This window comes from Schistosoma mansoni, chromosome W (assembly GCF_000237925.1).
Source record: "Schistosoma mansoni strain Puerto Rico chromosome W, complete genome".
In the NCBI taxonomy this organism is placed as follows: domain Eukaryota; kingdom Metazoa; phylum Platyhelminthes; class Trematoda; order Strigeidida; family Schistosomatidae; genus Schistosoma; species Schistosoma mansoni.
Genome location: NC_031502.1, coordinates 43,293,520 through 43,315,937, shown reverse-complemented (window position 1 = coordinate 43,315,937; position 22,418 = coordinate 43,293,520). Strand labels below are relative to the sequence as shown.

At 31.3% G+C, this 22,418-nt stretch overlaps 1 protein-coding gene across 1 annotated transcript; it reads right to left on the bottom strand.

Annotated features, from left to right (window-relative positions):
• Positions 1–18,921: 18,921 nt before the first annotated feature.
• On the bottom strand, positions 18,922–20,793 carry Smp_142740 (hypothetical protein; the record flags this gene model as incomplete). The annotated part of the gene is made up of 2 exons (XM_018789797.1): positions 18,922–19,289; positions 19,548–20,793. 2 exons carry the CDS (start codon positions 20,791–20,793, stop codon positions 18,922–18,924), a joined length of 1,614 nt encoding a protein of 537 aa, XP_018655204.1.
• Between the last annotated feature and the right edge of the window lie 1,625 nt (positions 20,794–22,418).

The following is a 22,418-nucleotide window of genomic DNA, read 5'->3' as shown; positions in this document are numbered from 1 at the left end:
ATTCTCTAACAAAGCAAGAAAATATTAGGCCACTCAAAAAAAAATCTACAAAACAGTCTAGTCAGAATAAACTATCAGTAACTTTTAAGCCGAACAGAGATTAATTAATAATAATAATGGGGTTTCTAATAAATAACAGATCTCGCTTGTTTTTCAGCTAATGAACATTTGTTATGGTTGGGTTACGTCTAATGGTTTAAATATATCGCAAGTATATTGCCTTCGAATTTAAGGCGCTACATAAGGCACCAGAATATTGTTCTGTAGCAACTGAATTCAGAGCCTTTTGGAACTATCAAACATATATACTGCAGTTATGCTTTTTATATAGAAGATTGTATGCTTACTACTTTCGTTTAATCGAATGAAAATATTTGAGTTACTGATATTATGTTTCCTTACAATATATTTCTAAAATTTTTATCAATCAGTCTATTTGTAAATTGGTATATAATATTCTCTTGATATTAAAATGTATTATGGCTAACAGGAAATTCACTCTTGGACGAAGGATAACTGACGGATACATTCCAAGTGAGGACCGGTATTAGAGAAGTTTGCATACAATCACTCTTTCTCTTTCTACTAGTGGTCGATTGGATTATGAAGACCTTTATATTTGTGGAAAATACGGAATATATAGACATCTTGCAAGCAGCTAGACGATTATGACTTCGCAGGTGACTCAGCTCACCTATCACATACATACCAACAAATGTAGTGAAAACAGACAGTGTAGCAGCAGCCTCTACAGCAGTAGGCCTCAACATTCACAAGGGGTGAAGCGAAATCCTGATGTACAACATAGAGAACATCAACCGAATCACACTTGTAGAAATTCTCGGGGAGGTGGAAACGTTCACATAACTGGACATCATAGATGAACAAGAGAGCTCCAATGCAAATGTGAAAGCAAGGATTGGAAAAGTAGGGACAATATTCCTACAACTGAAGAACATATGGAACTCAAAACAACTGTCACCTAACATCAAAGTCACAATCTTCAATACGAACATGAAGACAGTTCTACTGTACGAAGCTGAAGCTCGGAAAACTACTACAATCATCATCAAAAATGTACAGGTGTTCATAATCAATTGTCTACACAAAATACGCCAGATGCATTTCCCGGATACCATTAGCAACAACTCACTATGGAAGAGAATATGCCAGCTTCCATCTGATGAGGAACTTAGGAAAAGACACTGGATGTGGATAGGACATGCATTGTGGAAATCATCAAACTGCATCACAAGCAAGTCTTAAATTGAAATGCTGAATGTGAGTAAAGTAAGGAAGAGTGGAATACCGTGGAACAAGTTTTGTTGGTAATCGGAAGCAGACATCATGAGAGCTTGTGTCAGTGGGAAACAAGTGGAAATTATAGCTCAGTACAGAGTTGATTGGAGAGTCGTGTTGGGCTGAATATGCTCCTCCAAGATGGTTGACAAACGTAAGTAAACTGAAGTGAACTTTAAATTTTCTATTGGTGAATTAAATCTACTTGGTAAGACAAGGAACATAACACAAACCTGTTTAACCTTGAAAACTGTTGAAAATCAATCTGCACTGACAAGTTTTGTTTTAGTTTAAAACTTTTTAAGCGCATAAATTCATGAAATCGAACTTAAAATTTTCTAATTTACTATAGATAAATCTTCATATAAGCACTTATTCCTAATTATAGTCTCATTCGTACACAGATAAGAGACGACATTTAAACAAAGTTCTGGTTTGTAGAGAAACTCTGTAGAATAATTAGTAAGAATTTAGCGATATCATAAATTGACTGAAGTCAAAATACGGAACAATAGATTCCTGTCGAGTGGCCTAGAAGTAAATTCATTGTTTTGAATAACTAAATGTTTTAGATTCAATCCCGTATGAGCTTGTGGGTGCATAATGTTGATGAGTCCTAAACAAAGTATATATTATCTTCCAATCTTTAACATTTCACTCAGTGATGTTAGTAATGAATATAAACGTTAATATCTACAAAAATACGCACACTATACTGTACATACGTTTTGATAATGGTAGCTGGTCGACAGAGGACCTTGTTTCAAGTTTTAAAATAACTAGCATTCACCAATTCCCTTCACAATGTTGAAAAACAGTTTTGTTTTGTTTAAAAACAACATCTAAGTATCTCGTAGACGAATTCAAAAACCAGTTACTACGCTCTCTGTAGGGACTTAAAGTTTGAGAATACGTTCACTTATAAGCGAAAACCATTTACCATTGACATTATAAGCAGGAAACATATTACTTAAATACTTTATTTGGACTACTGTATATACCACATAAAAAGACTTACCGTATCTGGCAACTATAAAATGTGACTTTTAGTGATAAATCTATTTTAGAAAAGTATTCAAAACTAAGAAGTATATGACGTTTGTGTTGTTTGAATAAATCCTGTATGACACAATTACTGGAGATTTACATTTATATCGATTAATTATTAAAATTATTCAGTAACTATTTTGAAGTTACAATAATCGCATTTAATATGAATGTTAACTATATGAGTGAATTATATAAAACTGGATAGAAGTCCATTATTGGCGTTCAATCTGATGCTTTAAGACATTGATATTATTTTTATTGATTAGTGATAAATCCTATCAGAGATTCCATGAATAAAACCAAGATCTTTAGTAGTACTTAACCATTATATCATCTACCTTTCCTGATTAATATTTAATTTGTGACCAACGCAAATCAAATCTTCAATAATTAATTTATTCAGATTCTTATTTATTTACTCATCAATTCGTTCAGTCAATCATAAACAACCATATATATATATATATATATATATGATTTACCATGATTTAGTTTCTTAGTAGAAAAATCTGAATTACTAGAAAAGGCGTCTAGAAAAGAAACTAATAAAGACTTCCTTTTGTTTAGGTTTAGCGGAAGAAATAAAAGATTGACAGTTATAAAAAGGAATGTAAAATTTCTAATGCATATCATTCAAGATTTCTTTACTTAAAAAAATATTAAAAAGAAATTTATAAATAAACAAGCTCTTTTGCCTCTCTTGCATTATATATTTTTTACCTTTTGCACTGCTATCCAAATAAAGAAAAAAAGAACTGACATTAAATTTAATCATACTTATGCATAATTTAGTAATCAATACGTTTTCATAGTCTACACCATTGACTGATCGTATCTCAGAAGGGGATTTTTTTGTAGAGATTTAGTATTTTCATAGTTAAAAGCATGAGTCAATTGAAGCTAGACCACCAGGGAAAACCTGGAAGCACTGAACAGTCGTTTCGTCCTATTGTGGGACTCCTCAGCAGTGCGCATCCACGACCTCATATGCTCACTAGTGACTGACTTCGAGAGGTAAATCCTGGTGAGAAGCAGTGACCAGTGGAGTTCAAATCACGTCTTTTGTGAGATAGGATTTCACTGAAGACAATTGGTGAATAGTTGCTCAACTTCGTGGATTGGTTGGAGTTAGACATAAACACCATCAGTTGCCGGCTTAGTGGTCTATCGGTTAAGTGCTCTGGCGCGAGACTGCTAGGTCCTGGGTTTGAATCTCGCGAGGCGTGATCGTATCTCGACAACCATTTAAAACCAAAAAACAGTGGACAACTGTTTAGTCCTGTTAGTCAATGTATGGTGAACTGAACTGAAAAGTGAGCATGAAAATTCAGTATTATAAGTAATTTTTTTCATAATTTTAAGTTGAATACTTAACCAACAAAATTTTTCAAAACACGTTAATTAGTTAGTAAGTTAATAATTGAACTCAATCGATTTAAATTATTACATAAATAAATGAGAAAAAATCAGAAAAATATAATTTTAATGTTCTTACAAGAATGTTAAAACTTAATGTAATCTTATATAATAGTTGAATTCATGAGTCGATTAGAGCAAGACCACGATGGAAAACCTGGAAGCACTTGACGGCCGTCTGGTCCTAGAATGGGACTCCTCAACTGTGCTATTACTACAATCTCCACAGAAACCCCTAATCCGATAGTAATCTTATATATTGAATGTCGTATTTTCATGATGTGTCAATATATTGAACTTATGGGTTCAGTGACAAAAGGTGGCAGGCGATTTCAATTTCTTATATTTTTTTAAGGATCAAAATAAGTATGCAATATATCGGTTTAACTAGATTCAGAGATCAAGCAATCTAAAATATCTTTGTCTTTGTTGACCACTAATTACTGGAATAAATTTATTCGGTACCGTAAATGCTAAATTATGTTTCGTTATGTTTGTATATGTATACAGTGATAATGATAAATATCCTTAGATTCAGATCAGTTTTTATATATCAGTATATAACTTGCAGTACATTTATCTCGATTGAAATACTTTCAATGAGTAAGCTATTAGGTGTGTATTAAAACACAATATATTGAATATCGATTTATAAAGATTACATTATGTAAAGGTTATTAAATTAGAACAAATGTTAGTCAATCACTATGATTAAGCCTCCCAACTTAGTTGCATCACATGATGATGACATCAGTTAGCTGTAATAAATAACTATTAAATAAAAATGTAAAACATATTTTCATCAATTCGCTTTCCTAATTACAGCTAATTGAAAAGATATTACTTTTATGCATTCACTCAAAAACTTTATTAATCTCTTCTGTATATTAGTTTCATTAGGTTCAAATTCTATGCAAACACACTTTTGTAATACAAAAAAAACTCGCCATTCATATTTTAACAATTGACGATTTACAAAAAAAGACATATACAGTTATATTTGTTGTTGTTATAGTAACAACGATTGGTTACAGCCCTAAATGACAATAATAGTTCAGTGTATCTATGTCTTTTAATAATGACAATAATCTCTCACTTCTTTGAAAAAAAAGTATTACAGCTTTCCTCTTTTAACTGTGCTTTTTACGATTCTGTCTACACCGATGTAAATTATGATAATTGTAATAACTTTCTAACTTAATACCAAATGAAAGATTTGATACGCAATGCTCAAATTTTTCATCGCTACAATAAATCAATACTGATCCTAATAGAATACTGACTTAAATGAAAGACAGACAGGGAAATAATCATTAACATCATTATTCTTGTAAAACTGTGATTATTATGTCGAAGTGTAAATTTGGGTATATATGTATGTGTGAGATAAGCAAGTACAATAATAGAAATTTGGCAGAGAGAAAATGAAAAAACAAGAATAAAATTTTTTCTTTTGTAAGAACATTAAATGTAAGTTAGTTTAAAATTGGATCAGAAGTGTGCCAAGTGAAAGGTAAATAAATGAACAATGAAACACATTTTATCAAAATATCTTCGTTACTTAAAGGTCTCTATGTGTATTATGAGATCATATTTATAGACAATACCGAAAGATGATATACAGTTTTCAAAAGTTGTGTAAAACCAAAAGTATTAATTGTGCTTGTGACTTTCATTTATTACCATTCACTAGTATACTTGATATACTTCAGTTTATTCACAGTACTATTAGTAATTGGTGAATAGTTGATCAGTAACCAAATAATTATTTATTTATTAAGAAAATTATTTTGTTTTATTTAGATGGTAAATTTTTAATTCAGAGTTTCAGTTCGAATTTGCAACATGATTTTATTCACGTCTGTAATTCTAATATGTAAGCATATTGAACAACATGAGAATTTAAATGTAGATCAATCTGAGCCTGGTAACGTACAGGTTTTGATATCGAGTGACATAGGTTTGAATTGCATGAATAAAGTCAGTTCTCTTATGATTGACAAATGATGCATTGGTTGGAAATTTCAATCAGAAAGATTTAAACCTTCCTCTTGTTTACCTTCAATTTCCTCGCCTAGAAAGACATAGTAGACTATGAAGTAAAGTAACTTATTCCAAAGAGTTCGATAATCACAAGCAATAAGCTATCATACACTACTAGTTAGTCAGTCAAAGTAAAAAAATGAATTCACCTATTACAGCCTTTGATCAGAACATAATAATAGAAGTCACTTAAGTGAACTCAGTCAGTTATAGGAAACTACAGATATCGATTTTGTATCATTTTGAGTATCTTTCATTTTAGCGTAATGAGTTAATAAACTTCATCGACTAACTAGACACAGTTTCTGAACTTCCGTAAGCGAGATAATATAATGGTGTCTAAATAGCAGGTCAATAGTTAATCAGTGATCATTATTATCATTAATTGATCATTTTGACACATTCCCAAGTATTCCATTTTAATTTTTTTGTAAAATACCTATGAAAAAGCATATACAAATAACGAAAAATCTCAACTGCATCAAGAACATTGGGTTTTCTTGTTTATTTTATGAATACAATCATAATGTATAACATTGTAGTTTTGTTGTTAGATAATTCGATTAAATAAAAGTTTTATTTACTTGAATCCAATGAACGGGAATAATAGTGACTAATTAGCTATGTCAAGAAAACAACAGAAAGGTTTCAGATTATTATTTTTATTATTTCCTGGAGTTCTAGTGAGAAGCAGTGACCAGTGGAGTTCAACCAGGTCTGTTGTAAGATATCAACTCACTGAAGACAATGGTGAACGGTTGCTCAACTTCGTAGATTGGTTGAAGTAAGACATCAACACCGTTGAATGCCGGCTTAGTGGTCTAGTGGTAAAGCGCTCGCGTGCGAGACTGATAGGTCCTGGGTTCGAATCTCGCGAGGCGGGATTGTGGATGCCCATTGCTGAGGAGTCTCATAATAGGACAAAACGGCTGTCCAGTGCTTCCAGGTTTTCCATAGTGGTCTAGCTTCAATCGATTTCAACTATAATATTTTTATATCGGTAAAAATCTTTATTCCTTCAATGATAAATATACGTTTATGTTATATAAATATATAAAAATAATTAAATCCTAGAAAAGATCAATATTAAAAAGGAATAATTCCTAGTTGTAACAGAAAAATCAGTATACTTGCATAATGCATAAAATATAAACTAAATATGAAAGTGAAATTAACTTTTCAGTGAAGTTTCTTACACACTGTGATAAGACGATTCTTCTTAAGCTCACAGGGAATACTGAAATTCTCACAGGATTACAGATGTACCGAACATCTAAAATAAATTCATGGCTTTCTGTCTATCGATTCCAATTTATAAATGATATTCTTATGTAGTTTGTTTCAGTGAATAAGTAGTGTGGATATCAGCTAAAATGCCTATCTTATATCCAAAATGTTCACAATATTTAGTTATTTATTGCCAATACATGGATAAAATAAACGAATATATATATATATATATATATATATATATTCGGTGTGAATATCTTTGTTATCAAAAATGTAAATCGTTTCTTAAAGTAAAATTTAACATTATTCACACTGCAGTCTTAGGTAGCTTATTTCCAATAGGTTTTTTAAAAGACCTTTTTCTGAGTACCATAGTTTGTTCTCTGAGACTTATTTCTTGAGTAACTTCTTTTTCGTCATAATATTACATGTAGTCCTCCTGTTTGTATTTTAATTTTGTTTATTTCCTGAACCTGAAAGATTTGCTTTCTTTTAGCGAAGCATCTTACTTGCATGCATTCAAATAAAACAGTTTATGCTTTGCGATGCGACTTGAAATGATGAATATAACTTCGAAAATCAAGTGATTTTAACCTTAGAAACCACCATTTTTCGAAGCTTTATCGACAGTGATTAATATTCATAATTATCTATTGTTGAATAATTTGGTAAGATAGCCTGATGTCCTACACATCACTTACCTCTTAACAAACGAATTTAGCATGTAGTTCGTTGAAGAATGATGGCAATCTATTACTGTAGGGATAAATGTTACGTTGCTAACTAATTTGCTTTAAAAATTGAACAACAGGATATTATAATTCTGACAAAAGACACACTTTTTGTTGACGCTTAAAGTCATACTAGCAGCAAAATATATTGCTTCTATCCAGTAGGCTAATTTATTTAGGCCAGCAAAAACTAAATTAAGGAAACCATAAAAAACTATTGAAAGACAATGTTTCCATATTCTTCGTTTGTAACATCTTCATAACCAGGATACAGTGTTAATTCTTCGTGACCTGTATGGAAGGAGAGTGGCTGACCACTCATAGATTAAACATTTTCTGTAACTCGACTCTAGTTAATAAACTAACAATATGATAAGGGTAATAAAATCTATATCAGGGCACATTCTATCTGGTCAACGGCAAATACATTTTGATTCTGTTTGTGTGTTTATTGCCACTAATCATTAAGAATTACCTTTCAAAACCAGAAGTTTATATTGAGAAAAACGTAAATCGATTTGCACACTAGAGTTACGTACCCCATGCATTATTCTATCAATATATTAGTCCACGTTATATATTTTTACGTAATATTGACTACGTAACAAATAAGTCATTGGTAAATTCTATATTTTCAAGTGATTCCAGTAATAGCTTCCACTAATCGTCAGTCAAAATGGGTTTTCTTTTAATTACACTCTTCTACAGAACTACAAACTAGGTCCTTTAAAAATCGTTTTAAAATGACATTATTTAATAGCATTGATCCATTTTTATTCATCACCCTTAATTCACTGAAGTTTGACTAAAATGAATACAAAAAAAGAAATTGTGAATTAATTATATCAAAATCAGGGTCTTGAAAACTTTACCATTTGACCTAATTAATAACAATTTGTAGGTAAATGTCTAAACTAATTTAAATGTATGTTGAGAATACTTTTTTTCTTTTTTTTCTTAAATATTGAAAGGTCAAAACTTCTACTCAAGTAAAAGAATGAATAAATAATTAATTGAAACGGGGATAATTAGTGAAATTGAAAATAAAACCCTAAATTATAATCAAATTTGAATTATTAACTCTTAATAATCGTAAATATTTGTCAGATAACCAATGAAAATAATAATAAATAGAAATACAATTTAGTTATGGATATCCAATGAAATTTATTCATGAGAAAGTTTAATAAACTAATAATGTAGGTACTTGGTCAATTTCTAACTGATCTTGGTATCCAATGCATTGATAATAGCGGCCTGTTTAAACATCTGGGCTATCTGTTCCTGTCATCTAGATATTTCAACAAGTTATCTAATTTTGTTTGTTTTAATACATCATTATGCCTATTAATCGCACAACTTATTCAGGTGAGTTTCTGAAAAGTGTAAGACCTTTCGCTGTAAAGGCTACAGAAGGCCTAATCAGAGACATCGTGGTTGCTAGCAATATGCAGCGAGAAGAATGTAGATTATCCAGATGTCGATTGACTGGGCTTTTAACTTCTAACTGGCGATCACTCAATATTTATCGTCAGGAAGGACGAAGAAGTAAGAAGCGGAAACTTGTTGAAGTACTTTGTGCTGAGAATTCTATATTGTACCAAAAATATAATATTGAATAAAGCTAATAATAATAATAATAATACAACATGAACTCTTCAAGCACAATGCAAGCATAGAAAACAAAGTAGAAAATTGAAATCTATAAGGAAAAAAATATTGGTATACCTTAACAATAATCAGTAAATAACTTAGTGATAGGATATTTTGATCATCATTTGTCTTACACTTTCAAATTCTCTTCAAAAAATAAATATGAGGTTCTGTAAATGATAATAAATAAGTTTTTTTGGAATTAAGATCTCTTCTGTAGATCATAAATTGTATATTGAGGATTGATCTAGGAAATAATATCTGTACATTTATTTCATAGTTTAATTAACGTTAAAAGCTTTTAAGTAAGATTAGAGTTTTATAAACTTTATCTACATATTTTGTTAGTTACAAGTACCTGATACTGAATGTCTGCGAACGTTATTGGAAAAAAGACATAGAGTTTATTAAAATCTAAATGATTCCAACGTTTCGTCCATCATACTTGTATGAACCTCTTCAAGGTAATAAACAGAATCAAAATTATCAAAGATCATATGTTTAACAATCAAAACAAATATGTACTGTGCTTATTCAATCATGTTCAGATGTCAACTTTAGTAATTAGAATAATATGAGTCAGTTAGTTGTGAATCATGTGAAGATAAATGAATAAGTGACTATGTGAGTGTATATCTAATTTTAAGTTATTAATATTTTAAATAAGGTGTTAATCTGTTTATTAGAAGTAGAAATAAAAATAGAAGTGGAGACTAAAATGTTTCTGGAAATTTGATGTGTTTGTAAAGTGAGAACCACCTAATACATAATTGTAATGATAAAATATACAAGTTAATTTCTGTCAGAAGAACAGTATGTGTAATAAGCAGGTTGGATAAAGATAAAGTCCAGTTACTTGTTAATGATCATTTGACAAAGGGTGACTAGTTCAATACCATCTTTTTTGTTCAAGCTGTTCTGATCAGCCCATATATACAGTACTTCTGTTGTCAATCCTTCTTTATGCGTGCTATGCATTTTCTAAAGTATTTTGGTCCCTGTTTTTTAATGCATATAACGCTATCGTTGACCTATTCTCAAGTTTATTTAGATAAACTGAGGACTCGATAACATGTTCTAAACACTAATTGTGTATCATCGACCTCACATTGAAGTGTCTAGATTTTTCTCCCACATAAGCTGCATCACAATCATGACAGTTAATCTCATTGACAACATTCTGCTGTGGGATGACCACTGTGTTCTTTTATTCTTTTGTTTGACACTCTAATTAAGTTTTTCTTTCATTTTCAACAAACTTCTTCAAAAACCGCTGAGCGTAATTTTTTGTTCTCAGTGCAGACAATATTAAGTTCACTTCAATCTGTCGGTCTTCTTTCTATGAAGTGAAATTACAGAACGGATGAGCTGAGCCGTAATCCAAGCATCCCTCAGAGTGTGTTGCTTTCCTGAATACATCAATTTTCAAATTATTATTACACCTTCTTTCAAGCAAACAGTCGAGAAACACAAGTTTTTGATCAGTGGACTTTATCTCTTTGGTTAGCTTTATGTTAACCGATATGTTTTCAACATTTTCAAATATTTTCTCTGAACCATTCCGTTTATTGATGATAAAAATGTCATCTACATACTATGTCTAAACTTTGGTAAGATATATACATTATAAACACGATTTGTTAGCAGTGGAATCTGGATAATGGTTTGCTATGGTTTGTCTGTCAGTCAGTTATATGTAACATGGATCTCGGCACCACATGGGCAGTAATTTAAACTTGTAGGTGAATTTGATGCGAAAAAATAAGTCTTTGAAACTGGAAGAGTTGGGAAAAGTGATTGTAAGTTTTCAGTTCTGTTTGGCAAAACATCTGTTATAGGATATGGGTCCATGAACTTGTAGTTCTTCCGTTTTACAGCGATCAATATGTGTACTATATCAGGCATTTTCAGATAAATTTCTGTCTATTTAGTGGATGAGTGCTGAATACAAAAGCATGGTTTCCACTGAGGACTTCATTTCAAGCTCTATCACTCACTATATTTATCTTTTTTTTACCTAATAAGTTGGAATGAGCTACAGGGGCTCTTTGATAGAAAACGGATATAGATAGCTTTAGATGATCCAAATGTGAACCCTGGTGGAAATTATTCTCTAATATACAACACTCATTATTAAACGAACAGAAAATTGTTTGAAAATTCTTTGTTGACCATTGTGAAGCGGATGGATACGAATATTTGTCAATTCGGAAATTAATAATCGAGGGTTTTATTTGCAGATTGGGTTAATTTATGGATGTATACTATTACCTGACATTAGTAGAGGTAGGAATTAGTTAGACATTTTATAGCATCTTGAGAATTCATCAACTAACTTACAAATGATCAATGAATGAAGACAAGAAAGTTGTGCACATAAATTAATGATGTTTTTGTTTATTATTCTCTTCTTTTTTCTTGTCATCATATTGGTTATTCTCACTTGTTTACTCTTCTTTAGTAGTCAATCTACACTGTGTCTTACTAATTTATCGCTTAATCTCATTACTTAGTATCAATCACAAAAATTCATCTATTCTCTTTAAAGACAGGACAAAAGTATGAGAATAGTAGTGGAAAGGTAAGTGGAGAAGATATTGTTACACAAATCTATCGTTACTGTCAACAACATAATCAGGTAAATATGATGAGAATTAATAAAGCGAAATTGACAATTGAATTGAAGAGTATATCAGTGAAAAAGTAGAGAGGTTTAGTTAAATAAAGTAAGAGACAAAGAGTGTGAACTATAGGCGTGCTGATTATGACTTTTTCCATTCCAGATGACCTATATTTTTACTCATTAAGCGAAAAATGATTCATTAAATAAAAAAGAAGCTAAATAAGGACGATAGTTTCATGTTTATCTTTTTTTCTATGAATACGTGTATATTTGTTTTGTTTTTTGTCAATATAATTGTTATCAGTGTTCATTTTGTTTTTCCTTTTTTTTCAGTAGATGTTACATGTCAACTAGTCATTACAAGAGATTCTTCAGTTTTATGTCCTACTAATAAACATATGTTTTGCCCTTATGTATAAGATTGAAGATAGAAGCCTACAGACCTTTATTATTTTGAAAATTCTTTCAAGCTGTCTAGTAAAGTAATTAGTAAAATGGAATGTAGGTAACTCTTCGAACAGTTTATTTTGTAGGATAGTTGAATCTTATATAATATTACTGAAAGCATGACTACAATCATTACTACCAATCAGTTAAAACTATAATGTTTTTCAAAATAAACAATTCTTTTAGTCACGAACTGGATAGCGTACAACTATCTGTACAACACTGTCCTAGAATTATCAGATGAATAAATCATAAGAAATGTACAAATAAAAAATAGAATAATATATAGAGTGTCATGACAATGGATGAAGGTTACTAATCCTGTTTGATTAAGAATTGATAGTTAAAGATTTATATAAACCAACTAATATTATACGAATTTTATGCAAAGTGTAGATCTATGAGAGAATGTGTATGATTAGTGAGACCTAATAAAAAAAACAGTCCTCACTAAACCATAGATGATTTGATCCCGATTTAATTGTTTAATTGTTATGCTTAATCATTCAGTTATAAACATTTTAATTCATGATGATTGAAGAAAAGAATATTTGGAACTGTGATGATGAGTTCAAGAAAACATTCAGATATTGTGATGCTTAACTTCTAAATGTATATTTTTTTACTATCACCAAAATACCCTTGAGTCTCTTGCTTCAGACATTAAAAAGTAAAATAGTCTTTCAATCAATTTTCCAATTATAAAAAAAATAAATAGTTCAGATATTATTGCTCATTTCTTTTAAATTATCATGTTATTTCATAGAAATTTATTTCTGCCCGACTTTACTTTGACACACAACAAACAGTTCTGATCTTACAATAAAAATACGATATCATTTATTCTTTACTGAGTTCTACTCTTAGGCAATCCATAAGTTGGAATCCGTAAGGGGAGCGGAAACGAGAAAGACCAAAGAACACACTACGCCTAGAAATAGAAGCAGATATGAAAAGGATGAATGTTAACTGGAAAGAACTTGAAAGGATTGCCCAGGACAGAGTTGGATGGAGAATGCTGGTGGGCGGCCTATGCTCCTCCACTAGGAGTAACAGGCGTAAGTAAGTAAGTAAGTCTTATATACTTCATTGTTGTTGTTTTTTTCTGTCGCAAATATAAATTATGGTGAATAAATGACAAGAAATGTCAGTATTAAATGGGTCAGCAGTAATTCACTATTATTTCAAAAGATAGAAAAATTGATCATTTTCACTTGAATAAACTTACAAAGATTTGAGATCTAAGTGTTTTTTACGTTTTGTTTGAGATTTCACAGGTATTATGATCCACCAGCTGATAAAAATATACCACGATACTCAAGAAAAGTGGTTCTAAATAGAGCATTTTAAATCGTGATTCGGAATTCAGAAAATACTGTCACTTAACAATTAACTAACGAGTTATTTCAAAAATGAAGACGTTTTAAGATATATAGGAATGATTTAAATTATGAGAATGGATCCGATATGTCATCAAGGTGTAGACATAGTATTATATAGATTTCAAGACCATTAAATTGTCTACTGAATCTTATGTGAATAGTGTTTTTAGCTTAAAATAAATAACCATAAACTCAGTTTTATTTTATTTATAGTTTACCCTTGGTCGAATCATGTGCTGGATAATAGGAATTCTTTCAATGTAGATATGTCGATACACATTTAAACACCGAATCGTTGTGCGTTAATTCTATTTCGTACAAACAAAGATAAATTTATATGGAATTATTATAAAACATATTATATGTTATTCCATATTGATTGATCACTGAGTAGTGGCCAGTGTCATGATTATTTAGTCCTTAAGAAAAATCAAATTCTATTGATCAAGTGGAGGTATGATCACTAGTCTAAATGACTTGAAGTCACATGTTTTAGATTTTAATAATTTGGATGTGATGGACAAAACTCTTGCAAATTGATCGGTAGAATTTGTTCTATGGATATAATACAACATTTAACTGACTTGTAATTATCATTGATTCTCTGTATTTCCTTCATAATTGTTATGATTAACATAAAAATGTATCATACTTAACTTAATAAGTTATACAAACAAATAAACGAGACGATTCAAACAAACAATAATGAGTGAATCTAAACTTTACCCCATTGCACAAGCAAGTGGTTATCAGGACTCAGTAGTTGAGTGGATAACGCGATGGTGTTTGAAGTGAAAGGTACCGGGTTCGAGTCCCGGAGTGAACATCAACACTGAGATACAGGTAAATCCAGATGATTAGTCCCAAATAGGACGAGACGCGCTTCCTGGATCCCACTGCTAGCCACTATCCATCTTTGCTTACAAATGAATGCGACATTTTCATAAAAAACACAAATGAAAAATCATTTTTACGACAGATCCCTTTATTTATTGCTTAAGTTAAGTTATTGTATAATGTATATTTTCTATGATAATTAAATTCACAGTTGTATATGCCCCGAACTATTTTTAAAAAAAGTAATAATAATTGTTCATTTAAAAAAAAAACATTATTCATCGTGTCCTCATGTGATCTGATTATTAAAACAACGTAAACTACATTTTTTTCGAAAAAAACAACAACTTTAAAACAAATAAGGACATAATAAATGCTCTGTTACTTTAGGGAAAGAATAAAAATCAATCAACACCTTAAATCACGTTTTGGAGATGAAAATATTTCTCATAAAACTCAAAGTCTAACCATTGGATGACAAATTCAGTGGCCCAGAGATTAAGTGTTCGCTCGTGAGACCGTGGACCTATGTTCGGTCCCCTGTAGGGTCGTGGAAGCAAACTGGTGAAAAGTTTTATATTAGAACAAAACAAATGTCCAGTGCTCCCTGGCTTTCATTGGTGGTCTAATTAAAATCAGTTCTTTATCTCACTACAAAAATTATACAATATTCACTAACTTCAATACACCAAAAACATTTAGCATAAAATCAACTACGTACTTTCTTCATTAGAAAACATTATATTTGCAAAGGTTTATATAATGATGTCAAAGACATGGTAAATTTAGCCAAGTTTTAAAAGACCCAGTTTAAACTATAACTTATAGTTATCATTGTTACGGTTTATTTGTAATTTTCCACTATTTGTAGTAATAATTACTGGAGTAAATGGTTTGAATCGGGTTATCATAATAATAATCAAATGGTGAATAAAAATTTTTAGAACGGAAATAGTTTGTGGTAGGAGAGGCGGTTCCAATGAAATAATACAACCAGGAAGAATTCTCTCAGTTAAAATTCTTGTCACCTTATGAAGAATATAAAAAAACTACCACAGGATCGAGACTGGTTTTTGTTTTAAGTCACGTTTGGTAGCGTTTCACGCCACTAAGTCGCACTGTTTCTCAGAATCTAACCAGGGAGTCATGAAGGACCGACAGATCCTAGTCCTGTACAGCTTTCTTTCATACTCCGACATTTTTTCACAAACTGACTATCTTTTCGCTTTTGCAGCTAGTTCAAGAGTCAGCAACTAAAGCGCCATATAAAAGTCACTAGGATTACACTCTTAGCACGTGTCCAAGCCACCAAAACTGATGTTTCAAGATGATGACACCGGTTGAATTATTATTACAGTGTCCGGACACTACTGAACGTCCACATTACTAACACTGTTGCAGTCGAATATCATCAACCCTTCTACAACAACGATAATCGAATAAAAAGAGTTGTCTAGCGTCCCCAACTTGGAGAGCCCAAGTTTCCCAAACACAAAACAAACCTGCCCTCACCGAAGTGTTGTAACCACAACCTTCTACAGACAGATGATGCCAAAGATCGTCCAGGCTGGCATAGTACGGTCTGGCTTTCACTGTACGAATACTAATTGCATAATTTACACCATTCCTTCAGCTATCCAGATACAATATTTTCGACTAATTCTAACAGCTCACCACCAAAATGACCTCACGCACATACTCCCGCTAGCAGAGTTGGACGAAGGCTATCAGAGAAATCCCGGATGTTCATTTCACCCTATTTGGGACTTGTCAGTTGGGCGTTCCTGTGAGTGTTGATACTCACACCGGGACTCGTACCCAGTACATATCGCTTAAAATGCACAATGCATTATCTACTTAGCTTCAGAGTCCAGATAGTCATTGGCCTGTGGGGCGGCCTGTATTTTAACTCACTTGCTTTGTTTGTTTAAATCTTCTGTTGATTTTACTGAGTGTGATAAAACGAGTCCCGATGTAAAAACTAACACTGAGGTGCAGGCGAATCCGTCCTAAATAAAACGAAACGCATGTCTTGGATTTCATTAATAACAATCGCCCAACTCAGTTTAAAATGAAAATAATCTGGCTACTGTTTCAGTAATAATAAAATTCTACTATGTATTTTAAAAAATGTAGTAACTCTTCTGGGATCTGTACCAAGAAAATTCTGTGGCTCGTTTTTAAACAAAAAGGTAGTGTTGAACTACCACTCTTAATCCTACCTTTAAACATATTGAAATAAAGTGAGTAACAATGTAGGTTTAAATATATCAGATTAATATCTAGTTTTTTTAATACACAGAGTATTTATTGGTTTAAACAAGACATATTAAGAGATGAGTATCAATAGCTGCCTTTGCATTGTCTATGAATTTACACGAATAGGTAATTTTAGATTTTTCGACTAGTGAAGAGAAAACTTTATACCAATTTTTTCCACGTGTTGATGGAAATCATTCAGATTTTTTGGAATATCGAGAGTACTGAAACAATTTGAGCAACATGATTCGATGTCTTGTTGTTCAAACTAGTTAATAGTAAAAGTATAAATCAATTACTAGAATTTAGTCGGAATTGAGTACTAAACAAAAAGACACCAACTGTCCTACGACCGGTTTGTATAAACGAATGAATAAAAAAGTGAAATAATAGACTATTGATTCCAAAGTATTCGTCTGATTTATAATACATCAACATTTTCAAATTTGCTGTATCGATTTGGTTTTTAAGAATTACCATAACCTTTCGAAAATGTTTCATAAGAACGTACACAGTGAACTCAGGTGTCAACGGACATTATTTATCCCTGATAGTTTTGAAGGAAATAACAGAAAGTAAAGGATCAAAACAAAGTAATTGATTCCCAGATAGTTGAGACGATAAACAACTCACGATAGTGATTAGTGTGAAGTTAAATTGCCTGACCTGTGTGATTCAGTTCTGAGGTTATCACTGACTTTCTTGACAAAACCACTGGTTGGAGTTGATCTAAATTTGTGATATATTTGCGCCTTACATTTCGAACAATTTGATCACACATTTACATATATATAGCTCAAATGAATCACATTTTTCAGTTCAACTCCGTCTTCTCATTGCTCTATCGAAATTTTTAAAAGGGACTAATTGCTTTCAACGTCATTAATACAAACTCCATATAGAAGTGAGCTATCGGAATTTTCCCTGCATACTACTGACAGCTTATCATGTAAGCATTAAATCTAAAATCGCTGTCGTCAACTCGTATTCTATCATTTTGTCCATACTTATTTTGATTGTCCACCGCCTTGACCTGATTCTTATGATTCTCCTACTTGTTTGATAAAGTGAATCGATTTTGATATGTTTACTAATTTGTGATAGATTTGTGCTTCAAGCTTCTGAAAATGTTCTAGGTCTTTATTTATTCATTCGGTCCATAGTTTCAACATTTTCCTAGTCGAACTTATATTTACCATCGTCTACATCCATTGATTATAAGCGATATAAGCAATTGACAGCCAATCGATGATCAATCAAACAAAGATAAAAGTGACAATGGAGGAGGTTGGAAAACAATACCTCAATATGGTTTTAAGGGGAACAGGTACGCACATAAATACTTGGTAAAATTACCGACAAGGTCGAGATCAAATATGGCAAATAGTAAACGAATTATTCTGCCATATATTAAAGACAAATCAGCAAACACAATCAGAGTATTGAAACCGTTCAAAATTGGCATTGACGTTGAGTTAAAAAAATCACTTCAGTCAATTATATGCTAAGTAAAAGAACAAAGCCATTCAGACCTAATGTTAACAAGACAGGTTATCAGTAATTTGTGTAGAAATTTGGATGGTAAACCCTTATTTGAAGATTGTATTAATGATACTGTTTAGCATGACAATGAAAGACTTCTAATTATTATCTACATTGCCTAAATAATTCTTCTTTTCATAGTAAGTCTCTTGACAAATGAAAATTATTCTATAAAACCCATGGTATACCTAATGCTCAAAAGATAATTTCCATAACCAAGTAATATCAAGCAGAGAATTATTGGAACCTTGGTGATGATTGACCACGGGTATATCCCCATTTTTGGATCACACAGAAGAACGAGTTCATTACTTCATACAAATTCCAAATCAAATTATTGCAACATGTTTTTAATAAAGATAAAATATAAAATGAATCTTTTTTTGAATTTTAAACATATAAAGATAACTTATCTACCTGTACAAAGAACATTTTCCATTTGAACTGAAGGAGCTGGTGCTAATGGCTGCCTAGAAGCTTGTCCTAATAAAGATTCTAAACATTGATAATTTGCATAATCATCTCCAGAAACAGATAAATCTTGAAATTTATTTAATTGTGTGATTAACTGTTGTGTTGCTCGTTGTACTTTATTATTTTGCTCAGAAAGTGGGACACTTTCAGACATTGTATTCAAGGGTTGTTGAGGTAATAATAAAGTTTGAGATAGATTTGATTCATTTATATTCATATCAGGGGTACAAAATCTACGTAATGTTTTCATTGGTGTGACTAATGACGCTGGATTCATAATTCGCATTGCTGATGATTCATCTCCTGATGAATAAGATGAACGTAATTGTGCTGGATTCCTTTGAATCATATTACTGCTATTACTACTTCCAAACAGAAAAGGAACTTGTCTTTGCATGTTTAATGGAATGTTAGTTGAAGATTTAGCAGAACACTGCAATGCAGCCATCGCGGCAGCCGCAGCTGCCGCCGCTGCTGCAGCTGCAGTTGCTTGTTGTTGCTGTTGTTGTCTAATCTGTTGTTGCGCTTGAACTTGATATTGTATGTCTTTGGCATTATTACTTGCTAGTTCAGAATCAGACCAACGATTAGATGTGTTAAACTTCTGTTGGTTCCATGCTGCATCTACACCCATTGGTGAAAGGTTAGAAGTATGTGATGACTGAGACTCTAGTCGAGATTTACTAGCAGAAGCAGCGGCTAATAATGCTGAAATTAACTGTTGATAATTTGTTTGTTGTTGATTTGGTTGGTTTTGAAGTCGTGTTTGCTGTGGTTGATTTGATACTTTTCCAGGATCATATATTTGGTCACCGTGAGTGCGATTTTGACTTGCTTGCTGTTGTTGTTGTTGTAGAGAATAAGGTGCATTTCTACTTCTGTTGTCAGTCAATTGATTTAAGTTATGAATCAAACTTTCAGGATGTGCATCATAAAGGTTAGCTTGTTGCCGATTCGGTTGCTGTTGATGTTGCCAGTTAGATAAAAGTTGTCCACCTCGAATGTTAGATGTTCCAGCTGTTGCAATACGATTAGTTGGCATATACACATAATCACGTGATGAAAGTAAATGAGATAACATTTTGTTTTGATCACTTATATTTCCTGTTGAATCCAAAGTATATTCTGAAGTTGGTCGACTTGGTCCAGGTAAGTTAGATGTATTTACTCCTTCTTCTGGGACAAAGTGTACACGAGGATTTAGAGTTTTACCTTCATTCATATTATATCTATTTGTTTGTTTATCACATGTATAAAAATCTTGAATAATTGATTTATTAGGATCTTCTGTCATATTTTTATTCTTTTGTCCAATGAATTTATTAAAATTATTGAAATTCGATGAATATTTAGGTTGTATTGCACAATTTAGTTTTTGGTACGATCCAGATAAATTTGATACAAGTGACAGTGTCGATTCAGAGCTCGTTTCAAAGGCAGAATCAAATGAACTGGTATTGATTTTTTTAAATTTACTTAATATTTGCTTTTTATTTAACTTAGGATTATTAAATGTATAACTTTGATCAGCAGAATGTAAGAAACGATCATAGTCTAAGTTTGGATTTTTATAAAATTCATTTTGAAGAAAGCCTACATGACTGTTTGTTTTGGTACATTCTGTATAGGAATGATTATGGCAAGGGTTATGAATAAAATTGTCCACAGGCTGAAGTAATGCTAAATTGCGAATATTTTTATTTCCCTCTAATTTTTGTAACTCGATATTTAAGTTACTAGAGGTTTGATCAGATTTTGTAGGGTATAGTTCGCTTGAAATTCCGCTGTCTACAGATTCTTCAGCCATCTGATGCTCCAAATGGAGCTGATTATTTGTGAATAACTTAGTTGTGTTATGTTGGATTATTTGAGCTACAAATGAAATATTACTATATTTAACAGTGTTATTAATATTGTTATTAAAGGGAAATTGGTCGATTATTTTGATATTTATATTTCCAAAGTTCAGTACTTCAGGAAATCTGTAAGTTAAATTTTTAAAATTCCAAGAATTATTTGATTTATTAGGAATACTGTGCAATTGTCTTTTTACAGATTCAATTCTAAAGTAATTACAGTAATAGTAATAATCGTTTTGGCTGTGAAATATGTTTATACTTAATTGTAAATTATACACAGTTTCTATTTCAAAGGAATGAATCAAATATGGATAGCAATCAGAACAGTTAAAATAATAATAACAGTAGAGTGAACTGATGGAGTTAGATACAGACCACTGAGATAGATAATAACACTGAATAAATACCAACCTAAACATTCTATTAAATAAATCAAGTCTTTCTTTTTTATTAATAATTTTACTGCTTTTTTTTCATTTTTATTCCATTGACTATGATCATCACAACGTAAGGTTATGTTGTGAAAATTTGACAAACATTTAGCCATTAAATTTTAATTGATCTCGAATGGAATTTTAATTTATTCTTCTCCTTGATTATTTTGTGTTATTTGTTGTCATGGTTGCTTGTTTGTAAATTATGGGAAATTTAAATCATTTTTTTTCTTTTTCATATGATTTTCCTCTGTTTTACAAAAGTAGTACATTTCTTTGTACCGAAAACGTTTTCTTTTTAAGTGATCCACAGAATATAAGTTTTATTTTGGATTGTGTACTGCTTTTTCTAAATAATTAAAACAAAATGAATAAAATATTATTATATAATAATTCCATGCATGAATAAAGTTTTCCGCTTATTTTAATTAGACTGAATTAGAAATATCATTGTATTTATCATGAATGAAAATCCAATATATATATATACGAAAAATCTAGGATTTCACTTAGGTTAACTGTTATAGATGTCGTTTTCTATTTTATAAAATACTCTGTCATTCATAGACAGGTAATGCACGTGTTAGTAAATTGATCCATGTTTTTTTTTCATGTTGTTTTACTGCTCTTCCGGTAACATTAAATAAAATGATTGTAATAATTCCTAATATTTGATGCAATAGAAATAGTAGTAATAATAGTGGTGGTAGTACTAACTTTTAGTGGGCATTCATTGAGACTATGATTAATCGATTTATTTTGTAGTAGGGTTGACAGCCAATCTAGTTGAAGGGTAGAGTTGGATAAATTGAGTAAGTGGGTGAGTAGGAATCTTTTAAATCAATAGATGCATACAAACATGAAACACTGAACTGTAAGATTCAAACATGTCTGCCTGTTAGTTTTAAATTTACTATTCTCACTTGTCATTCATCTATATATGCTAACAAACATACACACCGTATTGCACATAAATATATATATACAGTATACATGTATATTGAGAGTAAGAAATTTTTACCCACAAAATTTGGCATTATGTTTAGATAGACTAGTCATATCTGAGTAAATATAGGAATACAATGTAAAGCTACTTTCATATTTATGTATATACACATACATATACAGTCAAATAGGGA